Below are 25000 nucleotides of genomic sequence, written 5' to 3' on the forward strand. Positions count from 1 at the left end.
AAAATATTTTATTTGACCTGATGATGGTGTCATGAGGACACCGAAACATTGTCTTTAATAAGTATGTTTCTGCCCATAATTTTTATCATCAAATCCATTACATTATCATGTTTGATAGTTAAATTAATCCACTGATTTTTTTTTATGAAAGCGTTTATACAATATTATTGTTTAATCTAGTGAATGTGATCAACTATGTGCAATTCTTATAATTCCTAAAATTAGAAAAACCAGGGAGACTGCAAAGTTAAAGACATGCCTGAAAATGGTGTATATGTTGTTAAAAGCCAATGCAGCACCAAGCCTTTTGGCTGCACTTGGATGAAGAGCCAGGCTGTACAGTCGCTTGAGAAGAGACTTTATATTGATGGGACTCTTCTCCAGATCCTGAAATAAAACGTCAAACAGCATAACAAACGTTCTCTTTTAAAATACGTGCACAGTCACGAAAACCAGTTTCTCTTAACTGTTGAACAAGTAGATCAGACAAGACATGAAAAATCATTCTGCGGTCCTTAGTGTCTATTAAGGATGGCTTTGAGTCTGGGATTTAATGAACAACATATGAAGGCTTACCAGCAAGAATACCGGTATTCTTATACAAAGGCTGGTCATGTGAAAAAAAATCTGCATTATTAGTGCTTACTTATAATTAACCAGTAGATAGCAACTGCAAACTGCAACATCCAAAAATGTTTCTCACTGGTCGTCGCTCCAGTAATATATTGCAAATGAAAAAGACCTTTCCACAAACCTTCTCACTTGTCTGCTTTATTGACCACTGTAGAAATTCCCTCACACATTGAGCACTGAAATCTCGTAATGCAGCCTCCCCATGGTAAACTAGACCATCCTTTAATACAATGCAAACAGTTGTTCATGTAACATTCATGATGAAATGAAGAGTCAGCAAAATTGCAGAAGACTGTACTTAATATAAAGAAACATTATTTTGGCAAAGGAAATAACAGTACCAGGATTGCATCGAGCAGAGCTATTGTCTCAGGACTTTCATACATTCTGTTGTTGGTGAACCAGTGGATCAACTGGAACACTAATGGCTTAAACAACTGCTCTGCTACCTAGCAAATAAAATATTATTAATGTAGCCAATATTAGCAACTTAAAAAAATATCCCTGGAAGATACTGGAATTATGGGATAAAAAGTGACTATTTACTGTGACTTTATTTTTTGAAATTTGATACTTAAGCCATAATTAGACTTGAGCGTTTTACCGAGGTTTTGGAGTTTACTTACATAGGTAAATATTTTGCATGCGTAAATGCCAACTGATACCATGGTAAATGCCGCCCGAGACAATAGAAAGTAAACCAACTTATTAAAAGGTAAAAGGTCGATCGATTAACCCTGTCAGGCATGGTTTACGTCAGTAGCAAAGGTCGAGATGACAGATTATCCGCTTGCGGTCGCATAGTAATTCACATACTGTGGTGTCCAGATCGCGTCAGTCTCATTTGATCACGTTTTCCACAAATTGGTTTTCACGTTTGTTTTTGATCTACCTACGAGTCATGGCAAAAAGCAAGAAAGTAATTCTTTTGACAACAAACATCTTGAGAGGAAAGTTAACATATTATAATTTCTTTCTTGTTGCAATTTCCGTTGATTCTCTGAATTTATTCTCCAATCTATTATTTTGCAAGGGAAGATGCATGTTCCACGTATTCCCCATTTGGCTACGCACTACAACAACCGCTACAACACCTGTACAATCAACACTTCCTGCCACAAATGCCTAATTGGCTCAGTTATGAGGTCTTCGATGCAGCCGATGGCACAGCCGTTTACTGATTCACCTGCTCATGAGGTTCAGACTTTCCAAACAAGATAGTGGAGTGCAAAGGAGAAAAAGTCGGTGGAGCTACACAGAAAAAATGGATCCTGATGGAATTGTTTGGTGAGAATGAGGACAGGATTCGGTACAAGACGTTCAATTTCCCAGAGTTGCAGTCTGTAACCCGGCAACTACCAACTACACAAGAGGTGCAAACAAGAGACGGTGGAAAGTAACAAATCCGCACAGCAGTGCAAAAATAAAATGACGAACCCGACAAAAAAATACAAGACTGCAAATGATAAACTTAGCACAACTGGCTATGGAAAAGGGGGAGACGACGGGCTAGAAAAGGAAACTGAGAGTGAAACTGACCTTATACCAAAGCATTTTAACGATATGGATAATATTCTCAGCAATCAAGAAGCAGTAAATCCCAAGCAAGTGCTGGAAAGCAGCTCATACGTGGATAGTTCCCTGGAGAGCGATCACGATTTGCTGGAAAAAGAGGCCTTGGATGAAGCGTTTCTTTGTCGGCTGCACATGCCCAAAAGAAGAGGGATGCGCCTCGCCCATCGGGTGAACGACTAACCGTACGACTAGATTGTGCTTTCTCAAAATGACTGTTTTTCAAGGACAAAAGTCGAAAAAGAAAGCGCAGAAATACACCAAATGCAAAGAGTCATGTGGGAGAAAAACCCACTAGGAAGAATGTCAGTAAGAAGGGCAAAGTTGAAACTGGTGCAGAGGAACAAAGCACAGTGCTTTCGTTCCTTGAGAGAGCACAGAAGAGGGATGAGCCATTCATGAAGCGAATGGCCGAAGCAGAGAAAGAAAGCTAACGAGAGCAGCAAACATTATCCATGGATGCTTTGGTGATGCTGGGAAATATCCTTAAGGATGTCACCAAAGGGAAAGAATAAATGACTAGACACATTTGCACATTCTTCCTGCATTTTATTTGTTTCTGTTCGTTGACTGTGATGATTATTATCTTCAATATCATAACTGACAAGGAAATGGACATCATTATATATGAGAAAAAAAATTAGCTACAAAAATCGGGAAGATCGAAGGCTACCCTGCTTGCCGGGTATCAATTCATAAGCATAAATTTCAAAGTTTTCTTGAAAAATAGCAAAACAAATTGATAATAATATCTGTCAATTAATTTAGGAAAAATTGATTTCTTTTGCAGATATATGAGATAAAAATGAAGAAAAAAATTAAAAGCAAAAGCGACCATCAATTTATTAGTTTTGATTAAAGATTTAAATGATGATTTTTTAGCGTTTCAGCAAAAATTCTATAATTTTACATTGAAAAGGTTAAATCTTTTGTGAGCCTTCACGCGAAAAGGGGGCTTATGGATTTTAGCAAAAACCGTGAATTTTCATGGTCACAATGTGTAAATTTCAATTTTCATGGCGTATTCACGCCATGATCACTCTACGATAAAAAACTATCACTCATGGCATGAAATATCATGCTGTGAATGATCAGTGAAAACTTTCACGCCAGGCAATTAAGGGTAAAAATTCACGCCATGAAATTGGGAGTGAAAAAATAATAATATTCACAGTGTGAAATTGATCACAGTGTTCAGAAGTCAGTCACGCTATAAAATCTAGCCTCTTGTTTTCTGACTCAGAACAAAAAGAATGCCTGATCGCAGGGTATGAGAAATCTCTGAAAGCTGATCAAGAAGAATTTTTATGTTTCCGAACAGTCCATGTTAGATCACATATAGTTTCACGAACACGATTTGACTGTTGGGCCGCTTGTGGCTTCTTATGTCCGGGGAACATAATTTTCTAACGCCGCAAAACTGTTTTGATTTCTGTTATAATTTTAATAAAACAATTTTATCATATGGCCCGTACGGCCCCGCGCGCGCTTTCAATGCAAAACTATTGGGCAAATGCCCGTATGAGGGCTGTACGCATTATTGCAAGCAGGGCCGGAAAAAGCCGAACGGCCCTACTAGGAACATGTACTGCTTCGTGCGATGCAATTTTTGGGGATTTCGTCGCTTTTAAACATCCAAGTAATTTACTGCCAGAAAAGCAAATGCAAACAACATATTAGTTAAATTTTTTGTGCAGATTTTTGTTTTTTATTTTGTGCTAACTTCATCTTCTGAGTGCTCTTAAATAGTGTAAAGAGCACATATGATAAAATGCTTATTGACTGAGTTTAGGTGGGCCGGACAGGAAAATATTTGGCCCTCGGTCCATTCACCATGACGTCAGGTCAAATATTTTCCCGTCCGGCCCTCCCACTCAGTCATTAAGTACATAATCTTGCTCAATCAGGCGATATTCCGCGCGATTTTGCAGGATAATTGTTATTAGTATAAATACACAGGTGATTATACAAAATCGCGCGTTCTCATTGGCTTGCTATCTCGGATTATCAGCCAATAATCACCTCGACGGACAAAATGGCTGCCAGTAGTCGTTTTGTAAGAGAAGATGATTTTCGCGTTCAAATGTTTTTTTTCTCTTTTTTGAAATAATCACCTGTGTATTTATACTAAAACAATTATTCGCCTCAGGCTCAGTGATTATCGGTGAATATTCACCTCGACTTCATCTTGGTGAATATTCATCGATAATCACTTGGCCTTCGGCGAATAATTGTTAAATATTGTCTCAAAGGCCTGAAGCGCCAAGCTGTGCGGTATATCCCCACGAAGAAAATCTTCATCCTCATCGTCGTCCTCAACTGCGTCTACAATACTTGGGTCTCCAACAATTATAAAGATGTTGTGAAGAACACAGCAAGCCAAGATAGTGAGGGGGACACTACTTGTCTTCTCCTCCATTGCTTTATAGAGACTCCTCCAGCGACTTTCAAAATTCGGTAGGCTTGTTCTATAACAACCCAGGCCTGACTGAGGGTACAATTGTACCACAAATGGCTCTCAGTTGCCCTACGAGTATGCTTGAAAGGTTTCATTAACCAAGGTTGATAAGTTATAAGCCGAGTCCCCAACCAGCAAAGATCAAACTTCACAAGACACCAATTTGTTTCAAAGGCCCGTTAAGCCACTTACCTTGAACAACCTCTGTATGCAGTTTACTCATTCGGAGAATGCGGGCATCATGTATGTCTCGTCAAACCGGTTTTTCCAGTGCGAGCGTCCATTTAGTGACAAAACCGATGGTTATAATATAGCCCGCTGTACCATGAAAAACCAAGATCTGGCATATTAGGCTTGGGTTCGAGACTGTATCCTGGCAACATGCAGCGCATATTCAATACAGATCTTACTTGATTCATGCAGAGGCTTTCTCGGGAACGCCAAAATTGGGCAAGCAAAAGAAAGGCTCTGCTAGCAGGGTGAATCCGGACCAACTACTCGGACAATGTAATTGAATGTACGTCTAGATATTCTGAAGTTCTCTTTCCACCAATCTTCAACGAAATTTCCGTGTAAAAGGGCTTCAAACCAGAATTGGTTTCTCAGCCAAAACCAAGCTTGCCTAGCTCGCCTTGTCTTTCGAATAGCAATTTGAAGCAAAATCAATCGCTTTCGCTTTGACTACTTGAGGTGCTGCAAAAGTAAGAGCCACTGAAATCTTGAGACCTGGATTTGCTGCTCAAGAACAAGAAAATAAAACGTGAGGACTACAAGGGCCACAGCTTCTCTTATAAACGCAGGCATTTTATACATGGATTTTAGAATTTGCCCCCAATTCAATTTGTTCGTAACAGCGATTGATGACAGGTTTACCTCGGTTATTTGAGCCAGTATAAACAGTGTACAAATATACCAAAGTTTAGTCAGTAAACGTTTAATTACCTCCGCAAATGCCCAAGTGTAAACACAGCATTAATGCGTTCTGTAATAAAAATTGTAAATGTTGTACATTCAAATTGTCTAATTATGGCAATAATGTAACTAACCTGTTCAACATCACATGAAAGTTGAAGAAGGCAAGGAAATAAATGATTCCATAATTTCTCCAATGGACTCTTTTATCACCACACAAAAAAAAAAACACATATGTGAGCAAGCTTTCCTGTAGTGGGGGCTAGGGAAAAGCCATCCTTTTATGGTTGGTTTTAGCAAGAAATCTAAACATTAGTATAAAGGCAACATACATTAACAAGCATTAACGTCTTGTTTAAACTATTATTAGTATTTTCCCCTCAAAAAAGGGTACAAAAACACTGAGGAGACTGCATGCGGGGATTAAGATTTGAAGAGGTGAAGAGGGTTAGCTACACATTAAAAAATACTTACGTTTTAATGGAATATCTAAAAAGACCTCTTGCCTGACGGGTAAAACTGATGAATGCCACCTTTTTATTTCTCTCTGTTATTTATGGCTTTTCGGTTCGAATCCAGCGCTACATATAAGATGTTTACTACATAAATCTTACAAGGATGAAATACTTACCACTTTACAGTTTACTTCATGTATACAAGCCTTAGGTAAACATTACCTTCTTTCCCTGTGGCTGTGTGACGCTTTTGCCAAGCACGTAAAGAATAAGAGAGTGAAGTGATTCACAAGCAGCAACCTACGACGACAAACATGACTACTGTACATAAAAGAAGAGACAACCTTCAGTTGGTGACTGACATTTCTGTTGTGACAGGAACACAACACACAACTATTTTGTTTTCTTCTCACAAGACCTTTCACGCATCAAAACCATAAGTTGCGTGAACTCTTGCAAGGGCTTCAAAAACAAACTTATCATAATAACCTATACAAAATTGAATGTGTGTAATTTTTTTAAAAGTTGAACAGGAATTTTAAAGAGACTCAAATTTACAAGCGGTGGCAATCTGTGTTCATTTGATGATAATTTTTGTAGCCTTCATGTTAGTTCTTCCAGCATTATGAAGTCGTGCATCAATTCACAGTTGTCAGCATGTGCTATAACAATATGTTTGGCCTTCAATCACCTTTGTTTTGCATACATTTGATCCTCAGCCTAAAGTTATTCATTAAGTCCTTCAGCTTTTTCCTATTTCCACAATCACACTATGTTCTGAGCTTCATAGAACCTGCATCAAATTCCAACCCATGCCAACACTCAAGGACTTTCTGACGGCCCAGTCCTGTTATTTATTTCTGTGCATGACCTCATATTCATGCCTCCACACATTGCAAATTCACGAAGTCCAATTTGATTATTCTAAACTGTAATAATTGTAATAAAAGTTAAAAAGTCTTACAAACTCGGAGCTAAAAGTTAACACTTATGAAATATTTCGTCCGTTTTTCAACCGGACTTCACCAGTCAATGATGTGAATGTTAAAGTGCTACTGTGATCAAATTTTTATCCCTTGAGTTTTTGGTTTATCACATAGAGTACCATAAAACATTAAAAATGCTGTTTACCGTTTGGAAATATCTGCATTGGTTCCGGAGATATTTAAGTTTGAAAAATGTGTTAAATATGCAAATGAGAAGGCTGATGACGTCATTAACCCAACCCAATAGAACATCAAGAATATAAATAGAGCTATCTCGGTCAATTTGCAACAGAGACCATTGAAACTTGGTGAGCTAATAGTTCTGAAGGCAACACACCTATCACTGTAAAGAAATTGGTTCCCATGGCAACTCACTCTTTTCCAGTCCCCTCCAACCTGATTTCAATATTTTGGTGATCTGAGGCTAGAAATACATTTACCAAGGCCACGAACATGACCTAACATCTTTATATGCTGGCAGGATCATGCAGATGAGGCACCATTTGCAAATATCAAAACAGAACGCCAAAGGTGGTCTGCAAAGCTCTTAATGTCAGGGAGGTCTGGAACCCAGTATGTTTCCATGGTAACAAAAATGGTATGCTCATATTGTGGAACACATCTACTAGAATCTTAGTGCAAAGAACCAAGTACTTCTGATACAAATTGGCTGAGATATCTTTCTCCATCATACTTGATCAAAATTTGGTTGGGTTTATGACGTCATCACTTGACTAATTTGCATATTAAATAACTTGAATATCTCCAGAACAAAAAGAGATATTTGAAAATGGTAAACAGCATTCTTCTTCTCGCACAGACTACGTGTTTATGTGCCAAAATGGCTTAGATAGGGAAGATGCAAATTTCGTCGCAGTAGCACTTTAAAAAGATGAATTTTAAAAAGGTTTTTAACGCCTCTTGGGGGTTAGAATTGTGTCATAGATGGCTGCTAATTCGTAACCATTGTCTCTGTTTAACGCCGGTTTCGTAAGTTTAATTTGAATAGCTTCTTTTATCCTGTGTTTGAAGGTGTTAACTTCAGTTGATAGTACTTTTGTCTTATTTGGGTCCACCGAGTGGCCCTCCAGGCGACAATGCTCGTGAATAGCTGATGAACTTCTTGATTGGTGTTCTTTTACTCTGATTTCCAGAGAGCGGGCCGTTTCGCCAACGTACTCCTTGTTACACTTCTCACAATGGATCTGGTACACAGTACCGCATTTCTTGAGATTGACAGTTGTGTCCTTGACACGTACCAATTGTGATCTTAGAGAATTGACGGGTTTATGAATAAGTGTAACCTCGTGTGACTTGAAAGCTCTTTGCAGGCGTTCCGAGATTCCTTTGATGTATGGCGTTGATGCATAGATTTTCTTCTCGTTTTGAGGCTCTTCGGTATCCTCTGTTGTAGATTTTGGATGTGGTATACCTAAACTTCCAATCAAACCATCAACTACAACACAAAAGAGCTGTGGTTAACACCCTGATGTTGAGAGCTCAGACCTTGGTTACGGAAAACGATGACAGAACTAGAGAAACACAGCACGTCAAGCAAGCTCTAAAAATGAATAACTATCCAGAATGGATGCTAACAATACCACATCCAAAATCTACAACAGAAGATACCGAAGAGCCTCAAAACGAGAAGAAAATCTATGCATCAACGCCATACATCAAAGGAATCTCGGAACGCCTGCAAAGAGCTTTCAAGTCACACAAGGTTACACTTATTCATAAACCCGTCAATTCTCTAAGATCACAATTGGTACGTGTCAAGGACACAACTGTCAATCTCAAGAAATGCGGTACTGTGTACCAGATCCATTGTGAGAAGTGTAACAAGGAGTATGTTGGCGAAACGGCCCGCTCTCTGGAAATCAGAGTAAAAGAACACCAATCAAGAAGTTCATCAGCTATTCACGAGCATTGTCGCCTGGAGGGCCACTCGGTGGACTCAAATAAGTCAAAGGTACTATCAACGGAAGTTAACACCTTAAAACGCAGGATAAAAGAAGCTATTCAAATTAAACCTACCAAACCGGCGTTAAACAGAGACAATGGTTACGAATTAGCAGCCATCTATGACACAATTCTAACCCCCAAGAAGCGTTAAAAACCTTTTTAAAATTCATCTTTTTAACATTCACATCATTGACTGATGAAGTCCGGTTGAAAAACGGACGAAATATTTCATAAGTTTTAACTTTTAGCTCCGAGTTTGTAAAACTTTTTAACTTTTATTATGCTTCCGGAGCAGGAAACAAATGTTTTTGATTGTAATAATTGTAGTTTTCTTCATCAGCCATTATCATGCATTACAATTAATATTCCAAGGAGGCCTAGTAAGAACCTGCAGATGGTGTTATTATAAATAATCCCCAATGATCAAGCAAAGAAAAATCACACCAGCTCCCAGTTGGCTTGATAGTTCAGTCCAGTTAGGCCTAACTCAATTGCATGGTCATGGGCAATAGCTCTGTTCAAGCCTGGATTTTTTTCAGGCTTCTTCGCAACTGCTGAAGTTGATGCTTAACTGCTATGACCTCGAATTGTCATGTAGAAATTACCTTTGTTTGCCTGTCACTTGATGTTGTTGCCAGTTCTATCAGACGGGGTAAAAATGGATCTGCAATTTCACGTAGAAGAAGCTAAGAATAAAACAATCATGCAAACAAAAGAATCATGTACTATTGACAGAAGTAGCTGTCTGCCATGCATTACAATTAATATGCTGACCCCTAACCCCTAACCCTAACCCTAACATGTTTGGTGTCAAGTTTATTTATGGCCTGAGTAGCATTACTTGCCCAAGGACAGGGAGGGTGCAAATGATATTTTTTTAAACTTGATAAGACAATGGCAAAGCTAAAAAAGGAGGCAAAGACAAAAACAAAAGACAGAAGATGATAATTTCCAAGATAATTAGCCAGTCAAAATAACCATAAGAGAAACGTGGACAAAACATGCCATAATATCCCCCCCCCCGCCCGCCCATTTTCCTCCCATCATATTAATTAATGGCTAACTAGGAATCGTAACATCAAACTCTCAAAAAAGTTCAAAATGGTTAAGTCCCCTCTGAGAAAGAGACAAAAGGTTGCATGCAGTCATGAAAGGAACCTCCACTAACACAACAAAATAACTTTTAAACGAGGGAACATAATGTTTACAATTAAAATTGTTCAAACTTTTTCCAATGAAAGCGTTTTTATCCGAAAAAAATGAATTTCAAAACACTTGTTTTGGCTTTCAAATTTCACGGGCGCCACCATCTTGAATAATAATTTTGTGACGTATCATGGTTGCCCTATTGTTCCAGAACAATCGCTCTTTGTGTCAGAAAAATAGGGCAACCACGACACGTCACAAATATTCAAGATGGCGGCGGCCATTTTTCGGATTCAAACGCTTTCATTAGAAAAAGTTTGAAAATTTTTAATTGCAAACATTATGTTCTGTGGCTTAAAGTTATTTTGTTGTTTTAGTGGAGGTTCCCTTTAAGTGCCATTAAGCATGGTCTTGGCAAGATGTCCTGACACTGCATATTTTAATACATGTCACTCTTTCTAAAGCATTAGTTTCCAAACTAACATTGAAGGCTGATAAACTTGCAAGGGAAATATACCCAAGACTGTTTCTGAGTACTTAAATCCTCTAGATACTGGGAAAAAGAGGTGCAAGAATTTTGCCACAGCATTTTTAATTTGAGGTATTTTATTAAGGTTGGGTTAGGGTCTCCAGGCTTTCCATTTGGTGCTCAGATAAAAAGTTGTGCTATTAGATTTATTTCACCCATTAAGTAATAATGCACGTCAACATTTATGCAAATACCATGCTTCTTTTATTGTTTGTTAATGTTACACTGTATTCTCAAAAATGATGCACAAATCAGATGAAACAGCACAGGGAAGCGCTTTTAAGTTCAAGTTGAGGTTACTTGAAAAAAATTTTAAATAATTTCGATCAGAGAATTTTCGTTTCAAAATTGCCACTTAAATTTTGAAATTAATGCAACCTGAGGCAATCTGATGGGGTTTTCAGCTGTTTGGTTTTTTTAAGTGTTGGCCATACCTAAATCAATCTCGGGCTTCATATCCTGAAAAGGCACAGCAAAACCCAGGTGTTTTAACGAGTCCCAAGCAACAATCTTTGAAGGATCAATTTCTTTCCCTCCAAGAAGCAGGACGTTTGTTTGACCTCCCAGACTTCCAAGGAGTCTAAGAATCTCATGGCGAACACTTGCCAATGGGGCAGGGGTGCCCTAAAGTAAAAAAAACAACAACAAAAAAAAAACATGAAATCATTGATGAAACAATTCTCCACCACTGCCGGAATTTGTAATTTTAAAGAACATAATAATTAAAGTAAGATATGAAAATTAAAATTAAAATTCACCAAAGAGAAAGACCCTTCAATTTTGGTTCATCTCAAACAGTAAGAGGAGCCAACTGTACAAGGTTCCCAAACACATAGTCCAAGTAGTCAAGGACATGTTGGCCACTTTTAATAAGTTAGTACCAAGGAAAGAACTGAGGACATACCTCATTTAAAATATACAACCTACAGCAAACTAACCCTAACCCTAGACTGCTCGCAGTCCCTCCTGAGTTAGTCAAACCGTCTGCTTTTGTCACACAAGCAAGCCGAGGGGAGAATGGTGACAGAGAGAGATATATAGGGACTGCACGATCTTCTGTAACCGAGGCGTTCAGAATCTGCTACTCGAATGAGTGAAAGTGATATGACAGATGGTTCTGCCTCTTTTATTGCTAATGTAAATAAGCACTCAATGGCGTGGGAATATTATAGGGTTTTCCTTTGAGTCCAGAGGCCGGACATATCGTCCGATGTTTACCCATTCCAAGTCCTATACTTTCATGCCAATATTTGAGGGATTTGGTTTATTTTACCTTTTCGAGAGAATTTGCGTGAACTCCAGCCTTGCCTGGGAACCCTATTTTAAAAATTTCCTGGGGGGGGAGCTTGTGCCTTCCCCGCTCGCAAAGCTCCTTGCACTGCCAAAAAAGTTATGTCCCGTGCTTTCAGAAATATGTCCGCTACTTTACAAAACTCTAAATATTTATGTACATGTAAAATGCAATCAAATATTTGGAAAGGAAACCACAGAAAAACTACTGTATTTACTTTGAATTCAATGATCAACACTCCAAAGCCCAGTAAAAAGAGAGGTAGAAAACCTATGCAGCCAGATGAAAGAGGCCTCAGATTGTTGCAGGATTTGCAGAATAAATGTTCTTTTGAATGTTGATCAACAACTATCAAGGAAAAATCCTTATTTAGGAAGGATGACTCATCATCTATCATTAAATCAATACAGATCTTGTTCTGCAAAAAAAGGACTCAATACTTGTTTGAAGCCATGGCCTTCAATACATTCCCCTTTTTCTCGAAGACAACCACTCATAGATGATTGTTTGACTGAATCTGGTCTTTGGTGATGCTGCGACGAGGAACTATTACAACGATGGACGACGCTTGATATGGGTCACAAGTATCTTTAGAGGACAAAGCTCTCATAAAATAATGCTCTTGATGAAACCAGTTGGTGGCACAGCCATAACATACTTGCCCAATAGAAGAGCTTCGACCGTGAGTTTCAGCTCTTGTTTGGGATCAATTTGTTAGCTATTTGAAGGGATAAATGATCGAAACCGCAAAACCCATATTGTGCTTATCTTTTTCTTTTCCCACAGAAAATCATAGACAGATTGGCATCACAATCTGACAAGAAGTAATTAACTAGTCAAAAAAAGCTGACAGTGGTCCATTATCAACGGACCAATCCGAATTTCCTGTTGCAAAATTCTGAACGTTTTGGTTACAGAAGATCGTGCAGTCTCTTTATCTCGCTCTATCACCATTCTCCCCTTGGCTCACTTTGTGACCAAAGCGGGCTGTTCGACTAACTCAGTAGGGATTGCGAGCAGTCTACCCTAACACAAAGAATTACAGTGTACGTAAGAAGTATTCAATAATAACGTACTACATAAATCCTAGAGAACAGTGCATGTCTGTCAGAGAAAAAATGTTAAAAGGATGCATGCAAACACTGTTAATGATCTACAGTTGGGATACCCTTCCTCACCTGATGTGCCATCTCGTCCTTGATTTTCAGCAATTTAAGAGGAATTTTCCTTCGTGATCCAGGACGAGATGCTGTGCGCAATACAATGGTCTTTGAATCTTCAGAGAGCTGACCTTCTTCATCTGCACAAAATGTCCAAGCCAATATAAAATAATTTTATTATGAAACTATGATTAGGTACTGTCCAGCCCAACATTTTACAAACTCAAGGCAAACACAAGGGTTTGTATAGGTGTGACATGACACTAATTCAATAAAAGAGTGTCTAAAGCCGCTGTAAAATTTATAGTACACATGCTCAAACCAAGCACCTTGCATAGTCCTTACTTTTGTCAGTAGAGGATTTGAGGTAGCCATCCAAACAAGGAAGGACTTCAGACAGACAGGGATTCAACATTTCTGCTGGAAGAGACGCAGACCATTTCTGCAGTGCATCTAGACCAGCTTGAGCCAAAGGGGTGTAACTTAAGCCAAGTTTAAATGTAAGCTGTAATATTAAAAAGAAACACTACCAGTAGTCAGAACTCAAAGCAGTCTTGGCTGTAAGTGCAAAAAAGTTTTTAAGTATGAAATGTTTTTATTAATATTCTATTGCCACAGAAACAATTTTGTTGACAGCGTAGAACAACAGTGCTATCGGATATCTTACCTTCATGGCTGGCACTAAGGAAGCAACATCAAGCTGGACTATTTTAAGAGGAATAGATAAAACAAGCCTTAAACATGAGGCCAACAGGTCATCCTTGTAATGCTGCATCCTTATAAGTACCTGTTGACACACATAAAGGAGTCTGCTGCTGTAATGTATTGGATCACAAGTTAAATATCAATAAAATAAATTATACCCCAATAGCCAGAATTAGGTCACACTATGTGGCACAGCATCTTTGCCTTATTTTAATCATAGTTTCAATATTTCTAATGCAATCCTCATTAAAAGCTGGTTTTTGACTCAATGCATGCACATGCGAATCCAGTACCCTTTACATTTGGTCATGCCCCTCCCTAAGTACAGTAATGTAACACAATTTATTAATAATGTATAAGAAAAGAAATGCAGCTATGTTTTATTAACATTTTTTAAATCTAAATTACACAATGACCATCCATTCAATACCTAACCCTAACTGTGTCTCACCTCTTTCAGAAACTTGCGAAAGAGCACAAAGCATGTCATACGATCTGATACGTCTACTATTTCCATATCCAAGTCTTCACTGTTATTGTCTTGTTTTTCAGCTTTGACAAACTGTAATGTCATATTTTAATATTGTACATGGTGAGAGAAACAACCAATAAAATAAAACCAAAACACAACAAATGGCAGCTCAGTGAGTTAATTAAATCATTTGCCATTTACATGTACCAAGTAAATGACAAAACTGAAACATAGGCAAAGAACATTTCCAGAGATTTTCTATATCATAACCAATTCATTTAACAGAGTGAAGACTGAAATACAAGATTTGAATTAATGACGCTTTTGTTGCCGTCAATGTCCTCACGCTGAAGCTCCCACCCCATTCAGTCACATACGTTTTTTCCCAATCACAACCATCTCAGTCACTGGAGTTCTACTGATATACAGTTATTTTGGAACATAACTGTATGATATCTATCACTTTTCTTTTAGAGAAATAAGAGCCATTTTCAATGTTGCAAGCACAACAGTGTCCACGCAGCATTTTTCAAGATTAAAAATAAGGGTTTATGTAGCTGGCACATTGACTTTCTTGGAGAATCTTCTCACAGTTCCTCATAACAGTTTCTTTGATGCTAATCATGATCTGACCAGCTGGCAAAATGGTAAGGGTTTGGCCAAGCCCAAATGTAGTTTTCAGGTTTCCATTGAAATACATTCTAGTTACTGAAACTTTTTTGTGTCTATTTTTGTGTATGTATTGAGGGAATTTTTCGAGCATTTTAACACGGCAATAAGAGAATAATAGCAAAAATTTTGAGCAGTAATCATTAGCATAATAGAAAAACATAAAAGCATAATGTGCCAAAGTGTAACGCTGAACGAGCCAATACAGCATTAAATTTCACCTTTAAGCCAATCAGAACTCATTCAAAAGTTCTTCATTAGTTACGACGCGTGTGAGTGTTCCTTTGGCTTATTGAAAACGAAAACAAACTCGCCTTTACTTCACTTTTTGAAGCTGAAGTTTTTAAACGAATATGACTACGGATCTTGATCATGGCTAATAAATATTCAATTCAAAATTGGGACCAGAGAAACAGTCCGAATAATTGAGAAATCTGGATGATCGAGGTCTGGATAATCAAGTTTCAACTGTACAATTAAATCTGTCTCTGATTTTTCCATGACTAGTATACCACATGCAATTCCTTTTTTTGAAAGCATGAGCTTTTCAGTAATATATTTCAAGCAAAGAGATGTAAAATCACAGTCCTAAGAAATAAACTACCTTGAAAAATGACAGCTTTTCACAGATTTTCAAACAAACTTCTAACAGCTTGTAAAAGCCACGGACCACTGGAAACCTGAACTAAAAGGTTTTTTAGAGCAAACAGCAACATTTCAATTCAATTGAGTGAGGTCACCTAAACTAACAAAGTAAAAAACTAACATGTTATGTAAAGACACCACACAAATGTCGGCACATTTACCTTTTAACCACTTACCCTGTGGACATGACAATGATCTCTCTGCCAAACACATAGACCCAACTCTCGAACATGGTTACTGAATATTTTGGAAGGACACATCTTAAAAAAAAAAACCTTACATTTCTATTTCACCCTTTTTATCATTAAACAAAATTAATTTTATTCATAACTGAATACAACTTTGAAAGTAGATAGAATGCTTCTACAGGCCAAGCAATGAAAGAGACTGTGTAAACAACTTGGTCATGTCCTTAAAATCATGATCTACCATCTTACAAATGGCACAGCTGATGACACCTTGAAAATTGAAAAAGGGAGTCAGGCAAGCACCAAAGAGAAGGGAAGGGTCAATTTCTGAATAACTCTTCCCCTAGCCAATTGCCATGTGCTTCCAAAATAATTATGGTACGTTAAATATCACTCCCTCATTAGGATGCACTACAGCAGAAGAGACTGAAAATGCTTTGTCTAGAGACACCCTCACCAGCAGAGTTAGTTCTCTGTTTAGGGTACTTGTCTTTATCAACAAGACTAGTTTGTAAGCACATATAATTATGTAGCTTAATTTAAGGACAGTGCCTACTATTGTTATTGCGCATACGTTCTGCCCATCTCGATATACTCGGATTTCCTATCGGTGATGCTTACTAATACAGGGATATAAACCGTATTCATAAATGGCGGCTAAGAAATTATTCTTTTGTCTTTAAGCTAATCATCCTAACTAGCCTCGTTAGCACGAGCAAAATTCAAAAGAATTTTTGTTCCAAAGTGAGGCTAGATGATTAGCGTTAAGACAAAAGAATAATTTCTTGACCGCCAATTATGAATACGGTCTATCTTTGCGCACTTTAAAACTATCCAGAGAAAGTATATCTTAGTAAGTACTCTTGGTATCCAAAAAGAAAATGGGGGGTAACCATGCATTTTTGAGAGATAATTAAGCTTCAATTTGAGAAAGAACGCCATAGATTGCTTTGTATACATTATCTTTGAAAATTGCGTGGTTACCCCCAATTTTCTTTTTGGATTTCAATAACACTTGTAAGATCTACATTTCCTGCATAATCACACACCGGGGCAAAAATATCTTTAATTAGTAGGCACCGTCCTTAAGGGATTTCTTTGGAATGATACACTGGTCCTTATGCCACTCCTAAAAGAGTGCATAATCTGACTGCATTCAAACTGTCAAAGAATTTACTGTGAGGAGGTGGATTGGCCTTAACAGTAACAACAACAACATCCAGAGGTTATAACCTGTACACCGACAAGAAGACTGCAGAGATACACTTGAAAATCTCGAGAGATCTTGATTTAAAACTAGTTATGCACATCAAGTTGGGCCACTAAGGGAGGACTGAACATCACATCCTATCATTGCAAACTTCTATACAGATCAGAGAGGCATGAAATACTTTGGAGAAAGAAATGTCTAAAATTTAAATTGAGTGTATGTTTTAAAGGACCTCATTTCTGAAGACAAAAAGAGGAAAACAAAAATGAACAAGACGCTCTATAAAAGTGTACACTGGGTTGCCTGTGGTACCTGTTACACAAAAACAGAAGGCACTGAATTGGGTGGTATTGAACTGCAGGGTTCCAGTTAATTTTTTCAAGTGGGGGGACATTAAGACCATTTGAGGGTCACCCACATGTGGCGCCTGCAGAGGCCCTTTGGCTCACACATTCACACCTTAAATTATTTTGTAATATCCTGTCTCATTTTGAGGTCTTTTAGTTTTGTAAGCTTTAGTAATAAATTCAGTTTAAAGATAACAAACACGCTCTTGAGTAAAGGTGCACGTGATCACCTTGTGTCAACTGAATGAAGTACGGGAAAGAATGTTAATCGTTCCTTGTTTTCAGAGTAAAACAACATACTTTTTAGCCAAGAAACTTACGTCTTTGGTTTTTTTAATTTTGTTGTAATATTTAACTGGATATTTACATTAATCTGTCAGGTCAGGAAGCCTTCTTTGTCGGGTTCCTGAGAAACGTATCTATTGTGTCTTCTGGGTGACCTATTTAAACAATCACGAGGTTTAGCGTCAATGTTATTGAAAATCTGAACATACTTGAGATACAAAAACAGACTTGTGAATTATCACTAATCTCATTGCTGTCAAGCACAAAAGCAGAAGGAATGGTTAATAAATGAACGTTTTTGTGTTATATTGTCAAGCAAATGATGTAATTTCATAACACTCAATATTCACAAAAAGTCTAAGTTTCATGTAAACAATCTTCGCACTAGTAAGTGGTAGCAATAAATTGGATTATATGGGAAGTTAAAGAAATATTGTTGCCTTCCCAAATAAACTTCATTTTACACCACAATGACAAAATCATTTGTCAGAGAAATAAAATTCCTGTCTCCTCGCGTCAACGCACGTATGCAAATTTTTCACCTCATTTTCTCCGCGTCCTGATTCCCGCGAAATGTTTCTTCTTTCAAATATCAACAAAAATATTATTTCTCGTCAAGAGTTCCATCTTTTATGTTCAAATCACCGCTAAAAATAAAGATTTTTTAATGATCTGTCTGTAGATATTTTTTTATAATTTAATATTCCCTGTCAAAATTTGCCCAACAATCCAAACACAAAAATAGCAATGCATGCAACAAATTTAGTTGCATTTACCTCTTTGTCGAATTCTCATGCTTAACACAGAAATTTTTAGATGATGTGATACATCTAGATATTGTCAAGCATTGCATCTTTTACGTTCAAATACCGCTAAAAATATTAAGATTTTTTAACAATCTATCCGTATTCCGTAGATATTTTTCATAATTTAATATTCTCTGTCAAAATTTGCACAACAATCAAAACACAAAAATAGCAACGCACGCAACAGATTTAGTCGCATTTACGGCTTCGGCGAATTTCCATGCTTAACACAGGAATTTTCAGTTATTGTGAAAATCTTTCTCTATTCGTTAGCAATCACCATTTCAGAGAAATCAACCGGTCTGCGAATATGTTATGAGTTTTTTTTCAATGGGATGTCAAAAGGTCAAGTGGATGTTAAGCATAACCTGGCAAGTTCACGTGATCAAGTTGCGCGTGTCACCCGTTATAAATATTTTTTCACAAAATGTTCCCGAATCGTCATGTTTCCGCTACATACTTCCTCTTATTTTCAGCCTAATCTGATGACAGGTCAATTTTTTTTACTTAACATTTGCACCAAAAAGCAAAAAAGCTGGGAGTTAACAGTAAAAGGCAAGCCAAAAGATCCCCTTGGTTTGGCTCCTCAATTCTAAATCAACGGTCTAGGACAAAAAAAAAAATACTCTGGTCGCACAACCCCAGAAACTCATTTCCATGCATAGAGACAGCTCAGATTTCTCGTCACGGTGTTGACGTCAACCAGTTTTGGCCATCAACATGAGACTGCTTCCCACGAGACGCAATGAAACGCATCATCAACATTCCTGAAAACTGTGATTACAGAGATAGCTATTCATTTCAACAGCTTTAATAAGTTTGGAGCAATTTTAACAATGTTGTATTGATTTTCAGTGCGTAAGATAAATTTATTTGATGAATTATTTTTTCCCTCACAGCGAAAATTTATTGTTGAACGTGTTTAATTAAAACAGGTTATTTTCATAGCAAAAAGCTACAGATCACTGTCTAATGTGCAGAAAGGACGACTTCAAAATGCGAAAAACTTTTGTCCGTCCTCACCCACACACAGTTGCAACAAATGTTGCGAATTCAACTTTTTTAGTTAATTCTCCCGACCGCTCTCAAACAAGTTTGAGTATCTGCAAGTGCTCTCATGTGCAAATCAATAAGCAAAATAATTTAACTATTAAAATGGGTCTTTTCACGTCGTTAAATCCATCAAAGTGCGTGGAGGCACTGAAGCAGCACACGGACGATCGAAACAGCTTGGCCTTTTCCTCTCAGGCCAAAGTCTCTTAAAATAAATGCTGCTTGTCACAACAGTTGTTTCGCTTTGTCCGAGCAGAAACTCCCTTGAACGTAATGTGCAATCAGCGAACTAGGACAAATTCTGTCCCAATTTTATGACATGCAAATGAGGTTTGGGGGTTGTGGACTGTTGATCTGGAATAGCAGAGCATTCTCCCCGAAGTTGGTCTGCGGTAGCTTGTTACGCACAGGAAGTTTCAGTAACAATACTGCTGGGGCCACACCAGTGGTTTGATGAGGAGAGGTGCGATAGTTTCTCAGAATCGCTTGCAGCTCCTCTCTCCAGTTTCTTCCTTCCACTTTAGCGGCTTTAAGACACTTCTTCAGTGTTTTCACGAATCTCTCCACCTCACCGTTGGCCCTAGGCCATAATGGGGTTACCTTGCGGTGCTTGAAACCAAGCGCACGAGAAACTTGGCAAACTCTTCTCCGCTGAAAGGTGGACCATTGTCTGATCTAACAATCTTGGGAGTTCCGAATGTAGCAAATAGCTGATCTAACTTAGGTATGACAGCACTAGCGGACGTTGATGACACTGGTTCTACGAACCGGAACCTTGAATAATCATCAACCAGAAGTAGGGTTTCACCCTCAACATGCGCAAAGTCAATGCTTACTTCATCAAAAGGGCTGTCAGGAAGAGTTGATACTTGAACAGGATCTCTAGCGTACACTGGGGTTACAGCTTGGCACGGTAAACAGGCCTTGACCTTTGTTTCAACCATCTTGTCCATGCATGGGAACCACACCTTTTCTCGCAGGAGGGCCTTAGTTTTCACTATGCCCAAGCGACCTTCATGGGTGATTTCAACAATTCGTTCTTGTAGTGCAGGTTAGCAGGACAGTGTCAGTGCAGGTTAACTGCTCCTTGACTTGCTCATAGCGGGATAGCTCAGAAAATGATACACCAGGTGGCGCCTTATACCAGCAACCAGATTTCATTGCAGATATAACCGCTTGTAGCAATGGATCCATTGCGGTTGCAGATTCTACCTCAGACAGTGTTACAGCTTTTGGTACTGCATTTCTTGTAATAAAAGAGATGTGGTCTTCAGACTCGATTTCATAATTGTGAGATTCCAAGTCTCCCACTGGGTGTCTCAAAGCATAATTTGCGAGGTTTGAGGCACCAGGGCGATATTCTACTGTGAATCGGTACTGCTGTAGCTCCATGAGCCAACGTTCTATCCTGGCGGACGGTTTAGAGGTGGGGTTGTTAAACAAGGAAACCAGAGGTTGATGGTCTGTGATTACTTTAAATTCCCCTCCATAGATACACAAGTGAAAGCGCTTTACAGCCCAGTAAACTGACAAAGCTTCACGATCAATCTGTGGATATCTAGCTTGAGTTGGTGTCAGTGGAGAACTGGCATAATGCAAAGGTGTCACTTCTTTAGTCGAAACATCTTTCTGGGTCAGGACAGCACCTAAACCAATGGGACTACCATCAACAAAGATTTCTTTGGATCAAAGTATCCAAGGGTAGTCTTGGTAGATAGTGCCGCTTTTAGGCGTTCGAATGATGACTGTTCTTCCTCAGTCCACTGCCACTTCACTCCATTACAGGTCAGCTGTCGCAGAGGCCTGGTGATTAGTGCAAAATTCTTGATGAACCTAGAGCAGAATGCAGCTGAGCTAAGGAGGCTTCGTACTTCAGATACATTGGTTGGTGGCACAACATTTTGAAGAGCTTCAACCTTTTTAGGGTCAGGTGACATGCCCTGTTCAGAGAACACATGGCCAAAGAAGGGCATAGTGGGAACTCGAAACTGACACTTAGGTAAGTTTATTGTCAGACCACTCTCCTGGAGTTGACGGAATACTTGTCTCAGATGTCGGTCATGAGTGTCTTGGTCTGCGCCCCCAACATAGATGTCATCACTGATGTTCTTGACCCAGAGAATGCCACGGATTGCATCACCCACCTTCTTTTGGAAGATTTCTGCTGTGCACGAGAGACCAAACTTGTTTGTATTGGAACAGTCCAACGTGTGTAGCAAACATGCTCAGCGCTCTCGAGTCGGGATGCAATGGGATCTGGTGGTACCCTTGATTTAAGTCGATCTTACCAAACACTTTAAAACCGTTCAAGTCCAACACTACATCATCGATGGTGGGTATGATGTGTCGCTCCCTGATGATAGCTTTGTTTAATGAAAGCATGTCCACACAAATTCTAATCTCATTCGTTTTATGCGGCTTGGGCACAACAACAATTCGCGATACCCAAGGGGTGGGACCTTCTACGTGTTCAATGATGTCATCATTTTTGAGCTGTTTGAGTTTTTCCTCCACTTGTTTTCTTACATGGAAAGGGACTCGGCAATGTGGCTGAGCCACGGGTTTGACAGATTCATCTACATGTATGCGTGCTGGTTCACCTTTGTACTTGCCTATTCCACTGGTTAGATTAGGAAATTCCTTGAGAACATCTGGGGCATCAGGTGGTATGCTAACAGGAGGTTCGACCCTACTAACTGCTTTAATAAGATTTAATGCTTGTGAGGTTGTCCAGCTAAGTATGGAGCTTGATGAACCCTTTGCGACATAGAATGTTTCCACGGATGAACAGCTACCACTGGTGACAGTGGCTCAAAACTTTCCACACAGGGTTAGTGGCTTATCAGACATGTACGGATACACTTTGGCACTTGTTTCAACCAGTTGTGGCTTTGATTTAAGGCCATCAAAGTCTCTCTTTTTTTTTTGAGATATTCACGGTTGCTCCTGAATCTGCCATAATGCGGATTGGTGTGTTCATGATGGTGACCTGAAAGATAGGCTTACCAGCTAAAGATTTCCGTTTTCGATTACTTGCAACCCATCCTCGTCGCCATTTGTTATGTTTTGAATGGATTTCAAAACGGGACGCAAAAAATTAACAACGATTTAATAAACAGTTGCAAGAAAACGTGTTACAGCATAGGTGGACGCCATGCTTGCTCTGTTCAATATATCCCATAGGTCCTAGCGAACATCCGGTATCAATAACTTCCGGTTTATATGAACATTACACGTGCGTGTCAAATTTCAACCCACGCATGCTAGTTAGTTGAGTTCGAATATTACATTGAAAGGCCCAAAAAAACCTCACAAAAACCTTAAGTTTCCAGTGAAAGATTTTATTGAATCAAACAACATACTTGGCTTCACCATAAGTAATTCTTCACTAACAAGAATTAGTCAAATTTCCAATTGTTTCTTACCTGAATATTGTGCAGAGTTGAGTACAAATAAATATAGAAAGCCAGACAACAGACATCACAGATCCACTCGAGGTATTTGATTCCTTCTCTCTCCATATCCATGCGACCAGAGAAAGTTACCAGAGAATTTTCCATTTGGTTTCAGTGTTGTACATAACATCACAATTAGTATAATATTGGAAATACAGCTAGGGGTGCAGGGATAGAGCAGTGGTGAGAGTATACGCCTCCCACCGATTTGGCCAGGGTTCGATTCCCAGAAGTGGCATCATACGTTGGTTTTCTACTCTGCATTGAGAGGTTTTCTCCGGGTACTCCAGTTCCCCCTCTTCTCAAAAACCAAAATTTGACTTGATTTGCATTAATTGTTAATTTCAGTTTACAGTGTCCCCAATTAGTGCTCCAGCGCTAGACCGACTAGACACTTAAATAAAGTTACTTTCCTTTCCTTTAGCTGACTTTGATACAGCTCGACGGAGTCCATTACTCATCGCTTTCAAGATTCCAGATATTTACTTTTCACTGCTTATCTTGTTTATCCAATTGACGGTCCATTCTTGAGCTCCACAAGGGTATGTTTTGTTTAAAGATCCACTAAAACACCATTATAGGTTAATTAAATATTCTACGAGATAAAATCTACGCATTTCTACCCTCTGAAATACGTGCATAAGGCTCTTCGAACAGAGCCAATACTTAGCACGGGAGTGACAGGAAAGACCTATTGTGCAACTTTTCCATTTTCTTGACACGGAAAAAAAGATAAAAAGGAAAACAAACAAATTCAACGCATTTTTGAACTGCATTGCCTATGGCAACCCAGTAATAAATATATCTATAACTCAAGCCAATGTTTCCTGACATCTTAAAATAGCAAAGGTCATTTCCGTCTTCACGCAAGGTTCGCAGTTGCTGCTTCCTAACAATTATCATCCAATCTCTGTACTTCCTATCCTTGGTAAAATTTTGGAAAAATGTGTTTCCAATAAATAATAATTATTTATGTTCCATTTCCCTTTTCATGATATTATCAGCCCTAATCAATATGGTTTTAGGCCTGGAAGTATTAATACATTGACTGTCTAGTCGATCTTATTGAAGAAATTACCATGACTCTCCACAGTGGAGAATTTGCTGTAACAGTGTTTTTATATCTTAGTAAGGCCTTTGACAAAGTCAACCATTGCATTCTGTTATCTCAACTCTGAAAATCATTGGACAGTTTAAGTCATATCTAGTAAATAAACGGAAGCAAAGAGTTTTTGTTAATGGTTCCTTTTCAGACCTACAAACCATTAGCACAGGTGCTCCACAAGGATCGATTTTAGGACCACTACTTTTTCTGATATTAAATTTTATCAATGATCTTTTTGGAAAGACAAACTACTTCTTTGTTCAACTATTATGCTCAAAAATTACAAGACTATTAATGTTATGGCAAGAATTAAGCGATTCTTGGGCAAAGGCACACTTAATCTAATTGATATGTATTTCTCTTTTATCTAACCCTATTTAACGAATGGTTGTATACTGTGGGAATAACTATGGCAGTCCACTTTCTGATGTTGTGAAGTTACAAAATAAGTTTTTTTCGAATTATAAACGACGTTCCTATCCTTGGTCATATTACCCCTCACTACATTAATCTTGGTCTTTTAAAATTTCCTGATATTATCAAATTACATACTTGTCGTTTCCTTTTAAAACGTATCAATCACATTAAATCGTCAAACTTTACATTTCCCTTAATATCTTAGCAACATGATTCTTCTACTCGCAGCTCCTTCACTGAGGTTCTTCAAATTCCACCTTTTCGAATCAATATCTGAGAATTCTATCTGCATATGATTCGTTGATGACCAGTCGTCGACTAGGTTAACAGAATGTTGGGCGTGGCTCTGTTTGCCTTTATGGGCCCCCTCAGCAACAGTGGTGTCGTCCATGTACTTTGTTGTGATAATGGGGACTTGCAGGTCGTTAATCATCAGGAGGAACATTGTTAATCATCAGGAGGATACCCCGCCTGCTACAGACTTCCAATCCGAGAAACAAGTTGAAGATAGCTTGACACGCTGTTGGCGATTGGTA

General features: G+C 38.5%; 1 protein-coding gene across 5 annotated transcripts in view; it reads right to left on the reverse strand.

Annotated features, from left to right (window-relative positions):
* LOC138014632 (DNA-dependent protein kinase catalytic subunit-like) overlaps positions 1–25000 on the reverse strand; it is a 163812-nt gene that overhangs the window by 96486 nt on the left and 42326 nt on the right. For all 5 annotated transcript variants that reach the window (XM_068861753.1, XM_068861758.1, XM_068861754.1 and 2 more), the window contains 13 exons: positions 15775–15858; positions 15558–15633; positions 14264–14374; positions 13775–13894; positions 13453–13612; positions 13126–13247; positions 11091–11280; positions 9587–9645; positions 6253–6330; positions 5710–5778; positions 975–1082; positions 755–853; positions 260–387 (listed from right to left, as the gene is read on the reverse strand). In XM_068861753.1, the coding sequence (XP_068717854.1) occupies positions 260–387; positions 755–853; positions 975–1082; positions 5710–5778; positions 6253–6330; positions 9587–9645; positions 11091–11280; positions 13126–13247; positions 13453–13612; positions 13775–13894; positions 14264–14374; positions 15558–15633; positions 15775–15858 (1404 nt within the window). The remainder of the gene's footprint in view (positions 1–259; positions 388–754; positions 854–974; positions 1083–5709; positions 5779–6252; positions 6331–9586; positions 9646–11090; positions 11281–13125; positions 13248–13452; positions 13613–13774; positions 13895–14263; positions 14375–15557; positions 15634–15774; positions 15859–25000) is intronic.

Source organism: Montipora capricornis, chromosome 8 (genome assembly GCF_036669925.1).
Source record: "Montipora capricornis isolate CH-2021 chromosome 8, ASM3666992v2, whole genome shotgun sequence".
In the NCBI taxonomy this organism is placed as follows: domain Eukaryota; kingdom Metazoa; phylum Cnidaria; class Anthozoa; order Scleractinia; family Acroporidae; genus Montipora; species Montipora capricornis.